This window comes from Mustela lutreola, chromosome 5, assembly GCF_030435805.1.
Source record: "Mustela lutreola isolate mMusLut2 chromosome 5, mMusLut2.pri, whole genome shotgun sequence".
Lineage (NCBI taxonomy): Eukaryota > Metazoa > Chordata > Mammalia > Carnivora > Mustelidae > Mustela > Mustela lutreola.
Window position 1 is genome coordinate 29431126 of NC_081294.1, and position 21283 is coordinate 29452408.

At 35.9% G+C, this 21283-nt stretch overlaps 1 protein-coding gene across 8 annotated transcripts in view; it reads right to left on the reverse strand.

Annotated features, from left to right (window-relative positions):
• The window catches only part of CPLANE1 (ciliogenesis and planar polarity effector complex subunit 1), a 141916-nt gene that overhangs the window by 108565 nt on the left and 12068 nt on the right, over positions 1–21283 (reverse strand). For all 8 annotated transcript variants that reach the window (XR_009353748.1, XM_059173822.1, XM_059173819.1 and 5 more), the window contains exons 3-15: positions 20181–20316; positions 19947–20066; positions 19069–19301; positions 14462–14568; positions 12858–13014; positions 11942–12045; positions 10598–10780; positions 7084–7333; positions 6755–6910; positions 5812–6581; positions 4655–4863; positions 4379–4459; positions 2702–2866 (exon numbers count right to left, since the gene is read on the reverse strand). Coding sequence is in view for 7 of the 8 variants with exons in the window: in XM_059173822.1 (XP_059029805.1) it covers positions 2702–2866; positions 4379–4459; positions 4655–4863; positions 5812–6581; positions 6755–6910; positions 7084–7333; positions 10598–10780; positions 11942–12045; positions 12858–13014; positions 14462–14568; positions 19069–19301; positions 19947–20066; positions 20181–20316 (2671 nt within the window). In the remaining variant the exon portion in view is untranslated. The remainder of the gene's footprint in view (positions 1–2701; positions 2867–4378; positions 4460–4654; positions 4864–5811; positions 6582–6754; positions 6911–7083; positions 7334–10597; positions 10781–11941; positions 12046–12857; positions 13015–14461; positions 14569–19068; positions 19302–19946; positions 20067–20180; positions 20317–21283) is intronic.

The window sequence follows — 21283 nt, forward strand, 5'->3', positions numbered from 1 at the left end:
TAGGTACTCAAGATTATTGTTAGTAAGCTTTTTTAAATAAAGGGAATCTTGAAAAAATATGATTAGCCTTCAAGCGGTATTTTTCATTTGGTCAGTTAAAGTCTGGAAAAACAATATTATTTCTTCACTTCGAACTTAAATGACTCATAGGTATGAATCATTTTCTCCTGCATTAAACTTACTGTGGGAATTATACAAAGGCAAGATTTCCAGTAATTTTAATCATACAAAACTCATTATTATAAACTCAGAAATAAACTCCTTAAATGGGAAGCAACCTAATTCTAAAAGATGGTCACAAAGTAAAACTGTATCAATTCAGAAGTAAAAAAAATTTGAAACAGTAATTTGTATGTGGCCCCCTGAAGATGGTAATAACGGCAACCTTACATACTAAAAATTAAATTATCCCTATATACAATGATTAATAAGGTAAGTGTGCAGGAAAGAGATAACAAAACAGGTCTGACTACTTGAAATGCTTGTGTATAATATTGGCCCTTGAATGGCATCTGGAAACTTGGATTTGGAAAAGATTTCCACCACCTTAACTGATGACAGAATAGCTTACAGACCTGTTTGTACAAACAATGTTGTTTATGCTGAATACCTGTTTTTCTTCTGAGAGTGTAGAATTTTGGTATGGACTAGGTGGAGTGGGTGGCTAGCCAGCGTCTAGTTAAAAACCTGAATCTCTAAATGAGTTTCCTTGGGGCGCCTGGGTGGCTCAGTCAGTTAAGCATCTGCCTTCAGCTCAGGTCATGATCCCAGGGTCCTGGGATCAAGGCTCCTATCAGGATCCCTGCTCAGTGGGGAGTCTGCTTCTCCCTCCCTCTGCCACTCTTCTGCTCATTCACTCTCTCTCTCTCAAATGAATAAATAATATCTTTAAAAAAATAAATGCGCTTCCTTGGTAAAGAACATTCACATGTGTTGACACAACCCGTTCGTAGAGGAATTAAATGTGTCCTGTGTGACTTCACTAGGAAAGGAGTCTTAGAAACTTGTGCCTGGTTTCCTCTGGACTTCATCCCAAGCAGCTGTTGTCTATGCTAATTTTGCTTTGTATCTTTTCAGTGCAATAGATCATAGACTTGCGTATGACTATATACTGAGTCCTGTGTGTCCTCCCTGTGAATCACTGAATATGTTAGGTAGTCTTGGGGACCTCCAACTCAGTAGGGAATACTCAATATATTTTAAATAGTCATTAAAAATTAAAATATATTAATATAGGTTCAACTTATTTTAAAAGTTAGTGACACCACTGAGAAATGATGAAGAATATTCAATCAGTTAAAAGTCACATAGGAAAGCTTTTCACTCATAAACAGCTAGTAGACCTTTCTGAAGGGCAATATGATACCAGTCCTAAAACCATGGATTCTCTTTGATCCAATAACTTCATTTTTAGAAATTTATCCTAAGGAAATTATTAGTAATGCCCACAAAAATTTATGCGAACTGCAGCACTATTTAAAATAGTAAATAGGTGGCAACAACCAAAATGTGCAACAATGGGGGAAAGGTTTAATAGGCTTTCAAAAAGCATACTATTTACATTTGAAAATATTCATCAAAATGTTAAATTTTAAAAGATTATAAAAGAGAGGAAAAAACGAAACAAGATGAAACTAGAGAGGGAGACAAACCATAAGAGACTCAATCTCAGGATCAAACTTGAGGGCTGGTGGAGGGGAGGGGGCTGGGAGGGCTGGGGCGAAAGGGTGATGGACATTGGGAGGGTCTGTGCTATCCTGAGTGCTGTGAAGTGTGTAAGACTGATGAATCACGGGTGCCGGAGTGGCTCAGTTGGTTAAGACTGATGAATCACAGACCTTTACCCCTGAAACAATATATTATATGTTAATAAAAAAAAAAAAGAAAAAGATTACAAAAGACAATACACAGCTCTAATAATATACATATATAAATGAATACATACAAAAAAGTGTTAGAATTATAAGTTAATTTTCTTTATACATTTCCATTTTTCCAAATTATCTAAAATGAACACACATACTTCCATAATAAACACAAAAATTTTGAAAGATAAAAATACAAAAAATAAGAGATCTATAAACAGTGGCTGGAACAATAAAAACCTAAGCTGGCATGGACTCCATTTAGAAAGTTCTGATACACTGGGCATTATATATGACCCACTCATATACATATTATACATTTAATGGTCTACTACCTTACAAATAATATACATATGTGTTCATATATATCTCACTCTGGTTATTGCTTAATTTAAATACACCCCTTTTAAAAAGGGCAATTCACATACTCTGCAGCCGCTTAAATGAATTTAAAAAAAAAAAGAGTTGGAATACCTCAGAAAGTGATTTTCATCACTTTACTAAACCACCTTAACCAATAGTTAAAATATAAATATATTAAGGAAAAATACTTGGATATCTGATATTATGTCTAAAAAATACGACTGTGAGAAAACAATTCTGGCAGTTCAGCAGGCAATTATTGCTAAGCCCTCAGGATCCAAAGATTTAAGAAAACAAACAAACAAACAAAAAAACAAAACAGAACAAAAAACCCCACAATCCTTGCTACTGAGAAGCTGACAAGTCAAAATTTATTGTAACATAATTAGTCAGCTCAATCAACCTTCATGTTTTATCTAAACCTATGAATACAAATTAATGAGATGAAACATACTGATTGTCAAAATACATACCTGAACAATCCTCATTTTCTTTTACAGGTAGATGGGACCACTTCAAAATTATTCTTACTAGGTGATCACACAATCCTTGAGCATCATTTAAATTATAGCTATAGAGGTAGCAGTATAAAAGAGAAAGATAATAGCGTATCTGAAGAAAACATGTTCTTCTTCCTCCTTAAACAAGAAAGAATTAAGCTTACATTAAAAACATATTAGCAAGGTAATGTTCCTTTTTTAAGTTAATTTACTTAAGTAATCTCTACACCACATGAGGCTCAAACTCATGACTCCAAAATCAAGTCACATACTCCTCCAACTGAGCCAGCCAAGTACCCCAGCAAGGTAATGTTCTCAATCTTGGAGCAAGGTAGACAGGAATGTTCAGTTTATGAAAACTGTACACTGATGTTATGTGAATTTTTCTGTATTTGTTTTATACTCCAATAAGTTTTTTTTTCTTAAAACAAGTCAGCAATACTTTGTTCTCTTTCATTTTAAGTTCTGAACAATTTTATTATCTTTTATCAGGCCCTAGAACAACTAAGATTTTATCCCAAGGGTGCTGAAAATCTTCAACATCTCAGCACTAAAGTCCAATAACAATATCTATCTGAAGTGTACATGGTATAAAACAGAAGGAAACATGCTAAAAAAAGAAAACCCCAAGAAATCATACGTATATCAAACAGTTAGTCAAAGAGACTTCCCAAAGGAGAAACCCTATCCAACAAGATAGGTACCCCTGACCACGGCGCCCAAGTATTGAAGAGTGTTTAGAACTGATACCTTATCCATTCTTTCTGAGTAAAAAGAATTTCAATTTTATCTGGTTTAACAATCCACCCAGGGACACCTGGCTAGCTCAGTCAGCAGAGCAAGAGACTCTTAATCTCAGGGTTGTAGGTTCAAGCCCCACATTGGGTATAGAGATTACTTAAAAACAAAAAAAAATCTTACAAAAAAAATAATGCACCCAGATCATAATTTCGCACTTAGATGTGGCCATGTGAAAAAAACAACTTAGCTCTGGACCAAGAGATAACACTGTGTAGAACTTCCAGAAAAGCTGGAAGAGAGGTAACTCAGGTAGGAGGTACACACTTTTCTTGCCCTTCCTGCTCCCCTCCTCTCTACTGTCTAGAAATGGATGTGATGGCTGGAGTTTCAGTACCCATTTTAGCTCATGTAATGGTCTTAAGATAGGAAGCAGTACACTAAGGACATCTGAGAAGAAAAATAAAAGGACATGTGTCCTTACTTAGATCACAGAAACACCAAAGCAGCCCGACTATCAACTTCTGGTCTCCTTTTATAAGAAAGAGAAATAAACTTCTTTCGTGTTGAAACCACTATTACTTTCAGTCTCCATTATTAGAACCCATTCTTAGCAGATAGAGTTGGAAAAGAATGAAACATAAAGGTCCATAATGGAATTGTGAAAACTCTTCTCCATCAGAACTTCTCATCTCCTTGAATGCCACACTACTTCATCCAGTGGACAAAAAGACTAAAAATAATTTTAAATAAGTATTTCTGACAGTCAAGGTACCTACCATTGTGTATTCTATTTGAGCATTGAGAAATTGTGAGCACTTGGGAATCTGGAATTATTTTTAAGCTGTCCAGCATGCCAAAATACATTCCTACCAATATTATGGCGACCATTACTTTTCAACACTCTCCTACCTTTCTCCTGAGTTTCTTGTAGAGCTTTCCTCCACAGTTGAACAGATTTTTCATATGATCCTAACAGGAAACACTCTTCACCTATGAAGTTTTTAACCAACAGTCAATCATGGTTAATGATTATACTTTATATAAATTTACTTCATTTTAAAATTTAGTGGATATAGCTCAGCCAGAAGCTATTTTAAAACAATTAATTGCAACCAATTAATAAAATCAAAGCCTAGTTAACCATATTGCTTATTCATAGTTAGAAAATGTTTATAAACTACTGACCACTGATAGATTTAAGTTCCAAGGCTTGGTTCATGTGAGCTCCAGCAGTCTGCAAGTTAGCCTGGATATGACATAACAGAGCCTTGACAGTAGATGCTTCCTGTGTCATCTTTTCAGTTAACTGTCTGTCACCTTCAGGAAGTCTTCGACTTAGTTGTGTTTGATACCATAAAGTTTTTTTGTACAACACTCTCCAGAGAAAAATCAATCTGCACACAAAATTAAGTTATCATCAAAACCAAATTTCAGACTAGGAATAAAAATGAATACAGCCTCCTACTTAGCCTTATTATCTTTGCCTGGATTCTTCACTGATATAGTAATATAAATACAAACTGATCAGATTTAAATATAACACAAAATCCACTGATCAAAATATGCAAAATACATTTTTTAAAGCCTTCAGTTATTTTTCTATAGTGCTTACCTAAACAAAAATCATTCAATACTTGGGCATGTATCAGGGCTGCCCAAGACTAATAAAATATATGTGTTGAATAAAATTTGGCATAAATCCTAAAATATTTTAAAATAATATAAAAATCTATTAACGCTAACTGGTAATGGATACAGGGTTTCTTTGGGGGATTATAAAAAGGTTCTGGAGGGGCTCCTGGGTGCCTCAGTCAGTTGGGCATCCAACTCTTGGTTTCTATTCAGGTTGTGGTCTTTGGGTTGTGGGATCAAGTCCTGCACTGGGCTCCATGAGGAGTGTGCTTGGGATTCTTTTCCCTTTTCTCTTCTTCCCCCTCTGCTCCTCCCTCCCCCCACCAAGATAAATGAATAAAATATTTTTTTTAAAAAGCATTCTGGGGGCGCCTGGGTGGCTCAGTGGGTTAAGCCTCTGCCTTCAGCTCAGGTCATGATCTCAGGATCCTGGGATCAAGCCCTGCATCAGGGTCTCTGCTCAGCAAGGAGCCTGTTTCCTCCTCCCTCTCTGCCTGCCTCCCTGCCTACTTGTGATCTCTCTCTCTCTATCAAATAAATATATAAAATCTTAAAAACAACAACAACATTCTGGCTTAGTGCTAATAGTTCTACAACCTTTTTTTAATATTTCGAAATGATGTATTTTACAGTATGGGAATTATATCTCAATTTTTCAAAAAGGAAAACATCTATAATATTGATGGTATCCTAATATAAAGTAATTATACCTGCATCCTGGTTGTTGAGCAAGGTTTATTACTTGAGGACAAATCTTGAAAGATGAGTTCCAAGACCACTTTTCCTGAGAATCACTATCTTGAAATATTTGAAAAATGGGTACCACCCATTTGTCTTGATCTGCTGTTTTACTTCCATCAGTTGATGCTGAAATAACTTCAGGTTGAAGAATGTATATGCCATTTAAATTATCAGCTACCATTTTAAGTAAATGAAAACAAGCCAAAAGCTTCTCTGAAAATAACTGACCCTGTTGCTGCTGAGTCAGCAAAAGCTTTATAGTATTTGAGGTCAGCTTTACCAAATGTCCCACATCTTGTTTGTATCTCATATCCCAATAATGGAATGATAAACACTGATGAAAAAGTTGAAAGATACATAGTACCCATGCATTTTGTCTTGTGCTCTTGCTTAAAAAAAGATCTAGTTCAGGGAAAGGACATTTTAAAAATTGAAGAATGTAGAAAAAATGAGTGATACAAACTACTGTGTAATTTAACATTACATTTTTTTCTACCACATTTTTTGAAATTCCTATAGCCCATGCTGCAAGGAGATTTTTCTGGACAGAATGCAGTTCTGTAATGGTTTTATCTGTCTCCTTGATATTATCTTTTGCATGTATTGTATCAAACATAGACGCAAATTCCAATCTTCCCTCCTTGACACTACTGAACAATGAATCATTTTTTTGGTTCCAAAGTGAAAATAAGTTGTCCGGAAAGTATATGCCTTCATTAGTTTCTTCTGCTTCAAAATCCTAAAACATGGGTGAAAAAAAATTATACTTAATGCCATTTAATACCTTACATGTAAAATCACTGGTATTCTCAAATTTCTCTACCTTTAACAAGAGAGAAAAACAAAATACATTTCTTGGTATAAAATCAATATGAACCTGTTTGAAGTAAATAAAACACTGCAACCAAGTACCTGGAAATCTGCTGTTTTTTCAGTTAAGTTCATTGTTTCTTCTGCCTGTAAGAATCTGGGGACAGTAGAATCAGCTAAACTTTGATTTCCTTGGTGTTTTAACAGGCTACATCTCAGGGAATCCAGTGATCGCAAATTCAGCCCTTTGCCTTTTGGCTGCAGAAGAGAAAAGATTTCCAAGAGACAAAGTTTATCTGTAATTATATCACAAGCAGTTAAAAATTCTATAGACAACTGTATATAATCCAAGGACATTACTGTCAGTATGGTTTTAAATCTGAGAAAACTAAGAAGCCATCTGTTACCAATGATACCAAAAAGCACTATACCTTAGACAATATCATACTTTGGTATGTTTTCTCAAGCCTCTGGGTTGAATCAAGTAGAAGGGATCTCATGAGCACTGATGGAGACAGGTTATCAGCAAATCGAAGAGTTGTGACCATGTATCCATCAGAAATAATGAGGTAGGGTAACCGTGAGTGTGCTTTTATAGAAAATCTCTGTCTCATAGGGTCATTATCAGAAGCTGATGAATCTACAGAATTATTCAAATCTTGAAATGTAAATTGCTGTGGTCTAGCAAACAAAACAAAATTAAAGAATTAGTTAAGAGAAAAATCTTCAAGGAAACAATCATATTATTCCAAAGAAAAGCAACACAACAATTAAAAGCTACAGAATGATAAAAAAGCCACTTAAACACACTAACATTAAATTATATATATCTGTAAGGAAAACATAAATGACTAAATAATATGTAGGTTTATACACTTTTTGAATATTTCCTGAATTATGGCATTTACCTATTTTGTTTTTAATTTAGTTTTATACAAACTATTTCAGAGAAGAATTAAGGCAGTTCATTTTTACTGTTACAGAGTTAAATAGTTAACCTTCCTTCTCATATATTTAAATATACTTATAAGAATAGAATTATGAGATATGAATATACTTGTTACTAAGGAGGAGAAAGAAGGGGGGCCTGGGTGGCTCTGTTGGTTGAGCATCCGAATCTTGGTTTCAGCTCAGGTCATGATCTCAGGTTTGTGGGATTAAGCCCTGAGTCAACCTCCGCGCTACGCACGGAGCCTGCTTAAGATTTTCTTTCCCTCTCCCTCTCCCACACCCCTTAAAGAAAAAGGGAGGAGAAAGAAAAAAAAATGAGAAAGACATTTGGGAGAGATAGTAGTAAAATTTATCAGTTTAAGATTAAATTTGACTGAGTTTCCACATAAATGTACACATTTACTGTTATGGTAGTATACCTGCTTACGATTACTTAATATCACTGCTTAATAACTTTGGGGCTTTATAAAGAAAACAGATAATCAAAAATATATTATAATCTCTTTCTGGTTAGGAAACTATTCAAATATAGATTTTATTAGTCAAATGGTCAACAGGAGACTGGTTAATTACAGAATATCTATACCACAAGGAATCTATAAAACATTAAAAAATTACTTCATGGAAAGATGTATAATATAAACTGTTCAATTAAAAAAGCAAAACAAACAGTAAACAGCATTTGTCACAGAACTTTTGCTTTAAAAAAGAAACTAGGGGGGCGCCTGGGTGGCTCAGTGGGTTAAGGCCTCTGCCTTCAGCTAAGGTCATGATCCCAGGGTCGTGGGATCGAGCCCCGCATAGGGCTCTCTGCTCGGCGGGGAGCCTGCTTCCCCTCTCTCTCTGCCTACCTCTCTGTCTACTTGTGATTTCTGTCTGTCAAATAAATAAATAAAATCTTTAAAAAAAAAAAAAAAAAAGAAAGAAACTAGGGGCGCTTGGGTGGCTCAGTGGTTTAAAGCCTCTGCCTTCGGCTCAGATCATGATCTCAGGATCCTGGGATCAAGCCCCACATCGGGCTCTCTGCTCAATGGGAAGCCTGCTTCCCGCTCTCTCTCTGCCTGCCTCTCCCTATTTGTGATCTCTCTGTCAAATAAATAAACAGAATCTTTTTTAAAAAACCCAAATATTGTTATTATTATAAATGTGATTTTTTAAAAACTTCTTTTAATTTAAGACAACACACTAAAATGTTAATAATTGTTATTTCAGAGGAATAGGAATACAAGAATGTTTCATTTTCTACACAATTTAGTTTTATAGCACCTGATTTTTTATTAGTTAATTTTCTCACATAATAAATATGTATTACTTATGTAACCATTAAAAGTAATCTGTTTTAAAAGGTCCTACATTGGGGGGCGCCTGGGTGGCTCAGTGGGTTAAGCCGCTGCCTTCGGCTCAGGTCATGATCTCAGGGTCCTGAGATCGAGTCCCACATCGGGCTCTCTGCTCGGCAGGGAGCCTGCTTCCTTCTCTCTCTCTCTGCCTGCCTCTCAGTGTACTTGTAATTTCTCTCTGTCAAATAAATAAATAAAATCTTTAAAAAAAAAAAAAAAAAAAAAAAAGTGGGTTAAAAGGTCCTACATTGGGACACCTGGGTGGCTCAGTTGGTTAAGCAGCTGCCTTCGGCTCAGGTCATGATCCCAGCGTCCTGGGATCGAGTCCCACATCGGGCTCCTTGCTCCGCAGGGAGCCTGCTTCTCCCTCTGCCTCTGCCTTCCACTCTGTCTGCCTGTGCTTGCTCTCACTCTCTCTCTCTCTGACAAATAAATAAATAAAATCTTTAAAAAAAAAAAAAAAAAAAAAAAAAGGTCCTACATTAATTTTAAAGAAGAATATGAGGAAATTTAAATCAATTATGAAATAGACCATAAAAATAAGGAAAAAAATACTTCCACTGCAGGAAATGACAAATTTTTCAATTAGGATTTTCTAATACTAAAAATTAAGCATCATTTTTGCTAAATATAATCAAGGACATACCCCTCCTATATTATCTTTCTGTGAGACAATGGCAATGGATTAATTTCAAAGGAGCTTTCCAATTTTTTTGTATTGTAAATACCTGTGTATATATGTCTGGTCATATCTAATATCAACATCAATAATAATACATATTTATTGAGCACTTACTTTTTATTGGAACTGTGCTAAACAATTTATTACTATTTATTATTTTACTTCAATCGAGTCTTGTTTTCTTTCTTTTTTTTTTTTTTAAAGATTTTATTTATTTATTTGACAGACAGAGATCACAAGTAGGCAGAGAGGCAGGCAGGCAGAGAGAGAAGAGAAAGCAGGCTCCCTGGTAAGCAGAGAGCCCGATGTGGGGCTCGATCCCAGAACCCTGGGATCATGACCTGAGCCGAAGGCAGAGGCTTTAACCCACTGAGCCACCCAGGCGCCACCGAGTCTTGTTTTCATAGTAAAAGAAACAGAGGCCTAAAAGTATAATTTTCCCAAAGTCACACAACTAATAAGTAGAAGAACCAAGATTTGAATTTACATCTGACTCCAAACCCAAACTGCTACCACACCCCACAATTAAAAATTAAAATATGGCTAAATTCTGAAGTCTTCTATCCATTTCCCACAACTTTTTCCTTTTTTCCCTTTGGGGAAAAAAAAAGATAAATCCATTTGCCAAGTTAAGTTTGAGTTACTAATTTATTTAAGTATTCTTCTTTTAAAACAATGAAAGACATATCATACTTCTTTGAACTTTTACATAAAAGAAGATAAATGTTTTAGTGTTACTCAATATTTAAATAACTCATACTTACATGGTCACAATGTCAAATTTTCACCAGGATTAAGCAACAAAAAGAAATAGAAGAAAACTATAAATAAGAAACAGATATTGAGAAGACAGACGCAAAGAAAGAATAAGACTATGTGAAAGACAAAATTATTTAAAAAAACATACATAGTAAAGTAATACCAAAGAAGAAAACCTTCTGTAAACAAATTATAACAATTCAAATGTCTCACCTATATGTTATTAGAGGGTGAAATGGAATAAATTCTGCTGGCCCAAATTCTATGGAGCAACCAAATGTAATTAATGTTACCAATTCACCTTGACAGGTCAATAAAACCAGGGAGCCACGTTTTAACATGCAAGCCAGAAAAAGACTATCATGAGTCCAGCTGATATCACCCACCCAGTAGGACCTAGAAAAAGCAAGACAGTATGTTTAGAAAGGACTCTCTATAATGTCTTTCACAATTTAAAATGACCAAGAGTGAAACATTCCAAATATAAGGGGAAAAGAATGAACAGTAGACAACTAGCACATATATTTTGTGTATTTTACTTCCCAGGAAAATGGTAAGAAACAAAGATGTTTGCTCATAAATACGTATTCCATACAACATATCAACTAGAAATTCACAGATACATAAGCAAGTAAGATGAAAATACTCCCTAAAAGAGTTAAGCCTTTTGGTTACTCATATTTAATTAGAACAGTTTTAATCATATTGGTGTCTACAACTAAAATCCACTGATAGATTTAAAGGTCAATACCCCACCTATCCTCGCTGCAGCTTGCTAGAGTCCATGAGCAGCAGACTTCCTCCTCCCAAAGCCATCTTTTCTACTCCTTAACTATCTGGTAATATTAATCTTCCATGGAAACAAAAAGTAGCTCCTCATTTAAATTATGACAGAGATTCTAAGTCAAGCAGACCACTGCAACTGAGACTAGTAATACTTTATCAAAGTATACTTGAGACATGGTGTTATAATAATTTCAGGTGTAAGAATGAGTAATACCTTTAGAAAAGAACTTTTGGAGAGAGAAAGAAAATGCAGAGACAAGGCTAGATAGACTAAAAACTTTGGAAATTCAGAGAACAGCACAGAAAAGTGTTTAGAAAAGGAAATTACAGAAGTCCAAGAGAAAATCTGGTAGTGGCTCATGTGCCATTCAAAATTAATTCATGTGCAGAGCACACCAACTTTGTTTAAAAAGCTAATACCTCAGCCTCCCTGGGTATATAATGGTTTTCCCAGTCCAGGCTATTTCATTTTGGTCTCTAATTAAGCTCAATTATTTCCCTACCTAGTTGTAATCCCACTCCTCCTGAGATAACACAGGAGAAAAAGGAGAAAAGAAAATATGTTCATTATCTTCTACCCTACTGAGACCCTTTCTTAAAGTAGGATTTTCCTTAATAAAGCAATTTTTAGAAGTTATCAAGCACAAATGCTGAAAGTAAATTCATTATCTATCTAAATACCTATTTAGATAGCTTTTGAATTATCAGAGCCTTAAACTTATCAAACCATTGGAAAATCAAAACACTACATAGAAACACAAGAGTTCTTACCTGGTAAGTGTAGCTGGGACCACAGGATTCTTATTACTACATCCTCTCAGGCTACCACAGAGAGTAACAAAATTCAGTGTGTTTATAAACAATACCTGAGTTGCCTAGAAAGGAAAAAAAAAAAAAAAGACAACAAAGGCATTAAATTATTTCACTTTAATCATTACTTTTAATTCTAGAGACCTAGAGGCGCCTGGGTGGCTCAGTTGGCTAAGCAACTGCTTTCAGCTCAGGTCATGATCAAGTCCCGCATCGGGCTCCCTGCTGGACGAGAAGTCTGCTTCTTCCTCTGCTTCTCCCCTCTCATGCTTTCTCTCTCTCAAATAAATAAAATCTTTAAAAAAAGAATTCTAGAGACCATTATTGTATAAATAAACTATTCTTGGAAGTTTGTCCCAGCTGGAAAACAATACTGAAAACTAAAACTCCTCACTTTTTTAGACTATATTTTAAGGCTATCAGTTACCACTTTGTCTTTTTTTTCTTCCTTTATGCTACCCTTTTTTCACTTCTCAAGGCCAAGTTTTGGAATTACCACAGCTAGTTTAAACAACCTTACCAATCTACAACATTAAATTGGCTCAGAAAACACCAATTTAAAAAAACATAAAGTAGTATTTAAAAAATGAGGAACGGGACGCCTGGGTGGCTCGGTTGGTTAAGCAGCTGCCTTCGGCTCAGGTCATGATCCCAGCGTCCTGGGATCGAGTCCCACATCGGGCTCCTTGCTCCGCAGGGAGCCTGCTTCTCCCTCTGACTCTTCCTTCCACTCTGTCTGCCTGTGCTCACTCTCACTCACTCTCTCTGACAAATAAATAAATAAAATCTTTAAAAAAAAAAAAAAAAAAAATGAGGAACTCCAAACGGGACTTAAGTCTTTTATAGGTCACTTCCAAGACAAATTACATTTACCAACCTTTGGATCTTTCTGATTAAGAGTTACTGCCAAGGCAACACCATCTCTTGAAAAGGCAGAAAGTAGAGCTCCTCTTGACTTCACTGCTTCACATTTAGGAACCAGATTGCACAGATGGCAGTTTTGTTGTGCCCAATGAACATGGTATGGCAATGAACTAAGAAAGCAATGAAATAATTGAAATAGGAAATATGGTAACTTTTAAAGTAATATTTAGTTCATCACGAAAAACTTAAAGAGTACAACTAAATTCCTACATGTGCACAAATATTAGGAGCCTCTTAGCTACTGTTCAGAAGTTTCATCCACGGCACAAAGAGCAGTGGCTAGTTAAACAAATTCACTATGAGCGTTTTGTTGGTAAAGGCATGTTCCACAGTCAACCCCAAACTCATCTGTTTTGATGAAAGATTTAGGTGACACATATTTCTACATTATTATTATAAACATTTTTACAGAAATTAAATAGGTAGAGAAGAAAGGATTTTTTTAAATAGTGCCAATGATTTTGCTGCTGGGGTGCCTGTTTGGCTCAGTTGGTAGAGCCTACAATTCCTGAACTCAGGGTTTTAAGTTCAAGGCCTACCTTGGGTTCCATGCTGGGTGTGAAGCTTTCATACAAAAAATTAGAAGTTAAATAAAATAGTGACAATGTTCAATATTTGATATTAGGATGGTTATACACATATTTATAAAAATCCATCTCATTATACACTTAAGATCTATTCATTTTACTTTATATAAATTATATTTTAAAGTACTGTTAGTGTATGAAAATGAAGAAAATAAATTTAAAAAACCCACTATTTTACTAAATCCTAGTTAGGCATTCAACGCTTTTAATGCACTCTGTATATTACTGGGCTTTTTAGAATAAATAAAACTTTTTATTTTTATTTATTTATTTTATTTATGTAATCCCTATTCCCAACATGGGCTCAAACTAATGACCCCAAGATCAAGGGTGGCATGCTCTTGTAATAGTCAGCCAGGTACCCCTAAATAAAACTGTTTTTTAATATATTTTTTAATTCATTTATTTGAGAGACAGAGAGAGAAAGCACATGAGTGGGAGTAGAGGCATAGGCAGAGGGAGAAGGAGACTCCCCACTGAGCAGGGATTCCCTGGGGATGCAGGGCTCCATCCTAGAACCCCAGGATCATGACTTAAGCAGAAGTCAGATGATTAACATACTGAGCCACTCAGGCACCCCAATAAAACTATTTCTTAATTGATTTATTTTATTTTTTTAAAGATTTTATTTATTTATTTGACAGACAGAGATCACACGTAGGAGAGAGAGAGAGGAGGAAGCAGGCTCCCCGCCGAGCAGGGAGCCCATTGCGAGGCTCGATCCCAGGACCCTGGGATCATGACCTGAGCAGAAAGCAGACGCTTAAGTTCTGAGACACCCAGGCGCCCCTAGAGTAAACATTTAAAATGAAAACTAAAATAGCAAAGTAGTATTTATGGTATTTATAGTATTTTGTAAGCCTCAGAAGTTCAAATTCACATTCTATTTAACTAATCTTATGTTTTTATGGGAGAAAAATACTGCTGAAAAAGGGATAAAAAACAAGGAAGAAGGAAATCTTTGCCTTACCTTATAGGTGTAAATACATTTTCATGCCACCGAATTGCTAGAAATGTCAACTTCAGACATTCTCCAGAATAAAAAGTAAATGAACACAAGCAGCAATCTCCAAATAACTGTAGATAAATTTAATAAACTTTAGTATATAATTCATCTAAAATTTAATCAAGGTATATAGAACATACATTTATCATCATAAATAAAATAAAATATGGAAATCTTGTTTGTATTTTTATTCTTAAAGACTTTTTATTTATTTTTTTGAGAGAGAGATCACAAGTAGGCATAGAGGCAGGCAGAGAGAGAGGAGGAAGCAGGCTCCCTGCTGAGCAGAGAGCCCGATGCGGGACTCGATCCCAGGACCCTGAGATCATGACCTGAGCTGAAGGCAGCGGCTTAACCCACTGAGCCACCCAGGCGCCCCTGTATTTTTATTCTTAACATTAGGCTACAGAATAAGTAATTTCAAAAAAAAAAAATGAGTAAGTAATTTATTTCTGAGCCAGAGGCATGTCCAAGCAAACACTGCCATTTACTGTGACTATTACTGGAAAGATTCTTATATATTCTTACATATTTTTCTCTTATCTTATAATTATATATTACTTAAATTAGGGCACTACCCCTACAGTGGAAGATAATAGAGGAAAATAAAATTTCAAAATGCAATTTTTAACAATAGTGGATTGGGTAACAAACTGTTGGTCCATACATACAAGGAATGCATGTAGTTATTTATAATGTTTTTTAGTTAATGACTATGTTCTTTCTTGGAAATTAAATGTCTTACTTAATATCACCAATTCTAGCTTTTTAAATTATTAAACTAATTAGATTTTAAAAGCAAGGAAAACTAAGGAAAAGTACAGAATCAGACCTATAAATAGAGAACAAACTGCTAGTTGCCAAAGGGGAGGAAGAAGGGGGCTGGGCAAAATGGGTGAAGGGGAATGGGAGGTACAGACTTCTAGTTATGTGTAACAAGTCATGGAAATAAAAGTTAGAGCATAGGGTATATCATCAATGGTACTGTAATAGTTTTGCATAGTGACAGATGGTAACTATACTTGTGGTAATCACAGCATAACATAAAGTGTTGTTGAATCACCATGATGTATACCTGTAACAAATTTAACACTGTGTCAACTATACTCAAATAAATAAGTAAAAATAAAATTTTCGGGATGCCTGGATGGCTCAATTGTTAAGAATCTTCCCTTTGGCACAGGTCATGATCCCAGGGTCCTGGGATTGAGCTTGCTTCTCCCTCTCCCACTCCCCCTGCTTGTGCTCTCTCATGGTCTCTCTCTGCCAAATAAATAAATAAAAGTCTTAAAAAAATAAGCAAATAAAATTTTAAACCTAGGGAAAAGTAAAACTAGGGAAAGAAAAAGGAAGCTCTAACTTGAACCATATTTTAACTTAAATATAGTTTACAGTGTTGTATTACTTTTGAGTGTTCAATATAATGATTCAACAATTCTACACATTTCTCAGTGTTCAAGGTAAGTTTGCTCTTAATCCCTTTATCTATTTCACCTATACCTCACCCACATCTCACCCACTCCCCTCTTGTAACCAACCACCAGTTGTTCTCTGTATTTAAGAATCTATTTTGTTGTTTTTGTTTGCTCGTTTTTATTTTTATTTTATTTTTTTAAAAGATTTTATTTACTTGACAGACAGAGATCACAGGTAGGCAGAGAGGCAGGCAGAGAGAGACAAGGAAGCAGGTTCTCTGCAGAGCAGAGAGCCCAATGCAGGGCTCGATCCCAGGACCCTGGGATCATGACTGGAGCCAAAGGTTGAGGCCTTAACCCACTGAGTCACACAGGCACCCCTGCTCATTTTGATTTTTAGATTCAACATGTAAGTGAAGTCATGGTATTTGTCCTCTGACTTATTTCACTTGGCATTATACTCTCTAGGTTCATCCGTGTCATCACAAATGGCAAGATCTCATTCTTTTTTTATCACTGAGTAATATATATGTATACATATCTATCTATCTATCTATATCTCCACTTCTTTATCCACTTACCTATTTTTTTAAAGGTTTTTTATTTGAAAGAGAGAGACAGCGAGAAAGGAAACACAAGCAGTGGGAATGGGAGAGGGAGAAGCAGGCTTCCCACTGAGCTGGGAACCCGATGCGGGGCTCAATCCCAGGACCCAGGAGCCTGGGATCATGACCTGAGCCAAAGGCAGACTCTCAACGATTGTGCCACACAGGCGCCCCTATCCACTCACTTATTGATGGACACTGGGTTGCTACCATAGTTTGGCTACTATAAATAATAATGCTGCAATAAACAAAGAGGTACATATGTCTTTTTGAATTAGTGTTTTTGTGTTCTTTGGGTAAATATCCAGTTGTCGAATTAGTGGATCACATATTTCTATTTTTAATTTTTTGAGGAAACTCCATACTGTTTTCCAAGGTAGCTGTATCAATTTATATTCCCACCAACAGTACATGAAGGTTCTTTTCTCCACATCCTTGTCAAACACATGTTATATCTTATCTTTTTGATACTAGTCATTGACAGGCATCAGGTGATAGATCTCAGTATAATTTTGGTTTGCACTTCCCTGATGATTAGTGATGATGAGCAATTTTTCATGCAGCTGAGGCCTTCTGTAGGTCTTCTGTAGAGAAATGTCTATTCAGGTCCTCTGCCCATTTTTTAATTGGATTATTTTTTTTTTTTTTTTTTTTTAAAGATTTTATTTATTTATTTGACAGAGAGAGATCACAAGTAGGCAGAGAGGCAGGCAGAGAGAGAGGAAGGGAAGCAGGCTCCCTGCTGAGCAGAGAGCCCGATGCGGGACTCGATCCCAGCACCCTGAGATCATGACCTGAGCCGAAGGCAGCGGCTTAACCCACTGAGCCACCCAGGCGCCCTTAATTGGATTATTTGTGGGTTTTTGGTGTTGAGTTGTGTAAGTTTTTTGTATACTTTGGATATTAACCCTTTAAAAAAATTTGAAAATTATCTTCTCCAGTTCAATAAACTCCCTTTTTGTTTTGCTGATGGCTTCCTCCTTCCCTGTGCATAACTTTTTATTTTTGCGTATTTCCAATAGCTGTTTCCTTTGCCAGAGGAGATACATCTAGGAAAATGTTTCTAAAGCTGATGTCAAAGAAATTACTGCTTATGCTTTCTTTTTTTTTTTTTTTTTAAAGATTTTATTTATTTATTTGACAGAGAGAGATTACAAGTAGGCAGAGAGGCAGGCAGAGAGAGAAAGGAGGAAGCAGGCTCCCCACTGAGCAGAGAGCCCGATGCAGGACTCGATCCCAGGACCTTGAGATCATGACCTGAGCCGAAGGCAGCAGCTTAACCCATTGAGCCACCCAGGCGCCCCTGCTTATGCTTTCTTCTAGGAATTTTATAGTTGCAGGTTTCACTTAGGTCTTTAATCTATTTTGAGTTTTTGTGTGTGTGTGGTTTAAGAAAATGGTCCGGTTTTCTCAACAGCATTTGTTGAAGAGACTGTCTTTTCCCCCACTATATATTCTTTTTCTTTTTTTTTTAAAGAGAGTAGACAATTATATAAACAGAAACTTATAGTTTAAGCAAATAGTTGATGTGCACTAACTGAATTTTTTGTTTTCTTATTCTTAGATTTTATTTACTTATTTGACAGACAGAGATCACAAGTAGGTAGAGAGGCAGGAAGAGAGAGAGAGAAGGGGAAGTATGCTCCCCACTGAGCAGAGAGCCTGATGTGGGGTGCGATCCCAGGACATTGAGATCATGACCTGGCTTAATCCACTGAGCCACCCAGGCGCCCCCCCACCCCCGCTATATATTCTTGCTTCCTTCCTCATAGACTAACTAACCATCTATGCATGGGTTTATTTCTAGGTTCTCTGTTCTGTTCCACTGAGCTATGTGTCTATTTTTGTGCCTGCCCTGTACTGTTTTGATCACCTCCAGCTTTGCTCTTCTTTTCCAAGACTGCTTTGGCTGCTCGGGATCTTTTGTGCTCTGTACAAATTGGGGTTTATTTGTTCTAGTTCTTTGAAAAATGTTGTTATGTTGATAGGGATTGCATTAAATCTGTAGACTGCTTTGGGTAGCATGGACATTTCAACAATACTCGTTCTCCCAATTCATGAGCATGGAATATCTTTCCATTTGTTTGTTTCATCTTCAATTTCTTTAATCAATGTTTAAAAAGTTTTCAGAATACAGACCTTTCGCCTCCTTGGTTAAGTTTATTCCTAGGTATTTTATTCTTTTTGGTGCAATTATAAATGAAATTGTTTTCCTAATTTCTCTTTTTGCTACATCATTTTTATTGTAGAGAAATGCAAGAGATTTCTATATAACCACCTCATATCCTATGACTTTACTGAATTCATTTATCAGTTCTAATAGTTTTTTTGGTGGAGTTCAAACCATTTTTAATAAACATTTTAAAAAATATAACTAAGAAATGTAAAAATATTTTTTCTACAATAATTTCATAATTACTCTGACAATTAATGATGACTAAAGCTATATAACAGTGCTTTACACACTCTGCTCAGTAGCTTCACAAAGAGTGCCTGCTCTTAGAGTCAGAGATCTCAACTCCTGTAGCACCCTGTCTGATTTGGATTTTACCTCATTTTTTATAAAAACAGCATGCACTATAGCTTCTTTATCTTCATTTGAAGGCAAATGAACTGCTTCTTCAGGTATGATCTGGGACCACTGGCCTACCAATGAAGGGCTTTTAGAAGAGAAGATATTCTTGAATTCCAAATATTCCCAAAGAAATATGCATCCAGAAGGAGTTATAAGCAGAACTCTCTTCCCATTTCCAGATACATAAAAGTACAGTCTCAAGGAGCTCGCTTAAAAAAAAAAAAAAAAGTTAATTAAACTTCTGAAGTCTGAATTCTTCCCAGAAAGTACATAATTCATCTCTTCTGACAATAAGAAACCTAAATGATGCTTCCATTCAGGATAAAACTAAGGCACTACTAATAAATTAAAAGTACAAATAATAGTAACATTTATCATGTACCTGTTATGTGATTTTAGGAACCCACTGTTGTTGTTTTTAAGGCTGTATTTATTTATTTGACAGAAAGAGACACAGCAAGAGAGGGAAAACAAGGAGGGGAAGTAGGAGAGGGAGAAGCAGGCTTCCTGCTGAGCAGGGAGCCTGATGTTAAGCTCCATCCCAGGACCCTGGGATCACGACCTGAGCCGAAGGCAGATGCTTAACGACTGAGCCATCCAGACACCCAAGGAACCCATTGTTATCAGATATGTTAGGCCAGACATTTCTTCAAGATAAATCTAAGTATCACAAATAAACACCACCAAAAAAAAATCATATACAAGAAAACATAGATATGTATATATTCTCTATATATACAGATATATATATGCACACATACAGAGATATATTTTTAAAATAGTAATAGGAAAATGTTTCATCTTTTCTTTCTATTTACCAAGTAAACCAATTTAAGCAAATAAAAAACTCCTACCTATTGCAGCTTGAATCATTTTCTTAGGCTCTTCAGTTGTCTGTATAGTTTTTAAGCAATCTTGATCCTTGTTCCAAAGAAAAAGCTCCCCTGTAGTGAGTACCCCAGCCAGCCAGGCATCTGTTTCCAAAAAGGAAATACAACACTTATAATCTAATATTTCCCTTGATATTGCCCCAAATTATGAACAAACACAATTAATCTAGCCTTTTGAAAATATTAGTACTACTTAACCATTAATGGATGTTGTTAGGACAATAACATCCTTCAGTAAAGGCTGCAGACAAGGAATTTTCTTCTTTGTTCTTCCTGATAGCAAATTAATTTCATTTATGAACTTATCATCCAAAAGAAAAACAGCTTCATTTTCCTAAGAGAAGAAACATGTGAGACTTAAGAGGTGCCAGAAGTTCGTTCAACCTCTAACCTAAACAATCCCAGAAAGGGAAATAAAGTAACATTCAAGAAAGATTATACACTTGTATCACAAATAATAAAATTATTATTATATCATGAATGTTATATATTATGATAGTATAATAATAAAATGATTAGGTAACCTGGAGATTTTTTTCATTCTGTCTTAAAATATTTCTTTTTTTTTTTTTAAAGATTTTATTTATTATTTATTTGACAGAGAGAGAGATCACAAGTAGATGGAGAGGCAGGCAGAGAGAGCGAAAGATAGAGGGAAGCAGGCTCCCTGCTGAGCAGAGAGCCCGATGCGGGACTCGATCCCAGGACCCTGAGATCATGACCTGAGCCGAAGGCAGCGGCTTAACCCACTGAGCCACCCAGGCGCCCTTAAAATATTTCTTAATAGAATTACTAGGTAGGGGGGTGCCTAGGTGGCTCAGTGGGTTAAAGCCTCTGCCTTCGGCTCAGGTCATGATCTCAGGGCTCTGGGATCGAGCCCCGCATCAGGCTCTGCTCAGCAGGGAGCCTGCTTCCACCTCTCTCTCTCTGTCTGCCTCCCTGCCTACTTGTGATCTCTGTCTGTGAAATAAATAAATAAATAATCTTTAAAAAAAAAAAAAAAAGAATCACTAGGTAGGATAACCTAATGTTTGCATCTAAATCTTTTTGATTTTTAAAATTATAGTAGTATCTTCCAATTCTGCTAGCCAAAATGGAGTTATGTGTTAATTTCATCAATTTGAAAAGTAGTATGGGCAAGTTTTTAAACTATTTACCTAGATTAAAACAGATATGGCTTCTAAAATGTATAAACCCCAGGCTCTGATTATTTTTTATTATCTAGAAAAAGCATGCTGTTTTGAATGAACCTTGTTTTCATATATTTTAGGCCAGTGGTTTTCAAAGTACTACCTAACCAA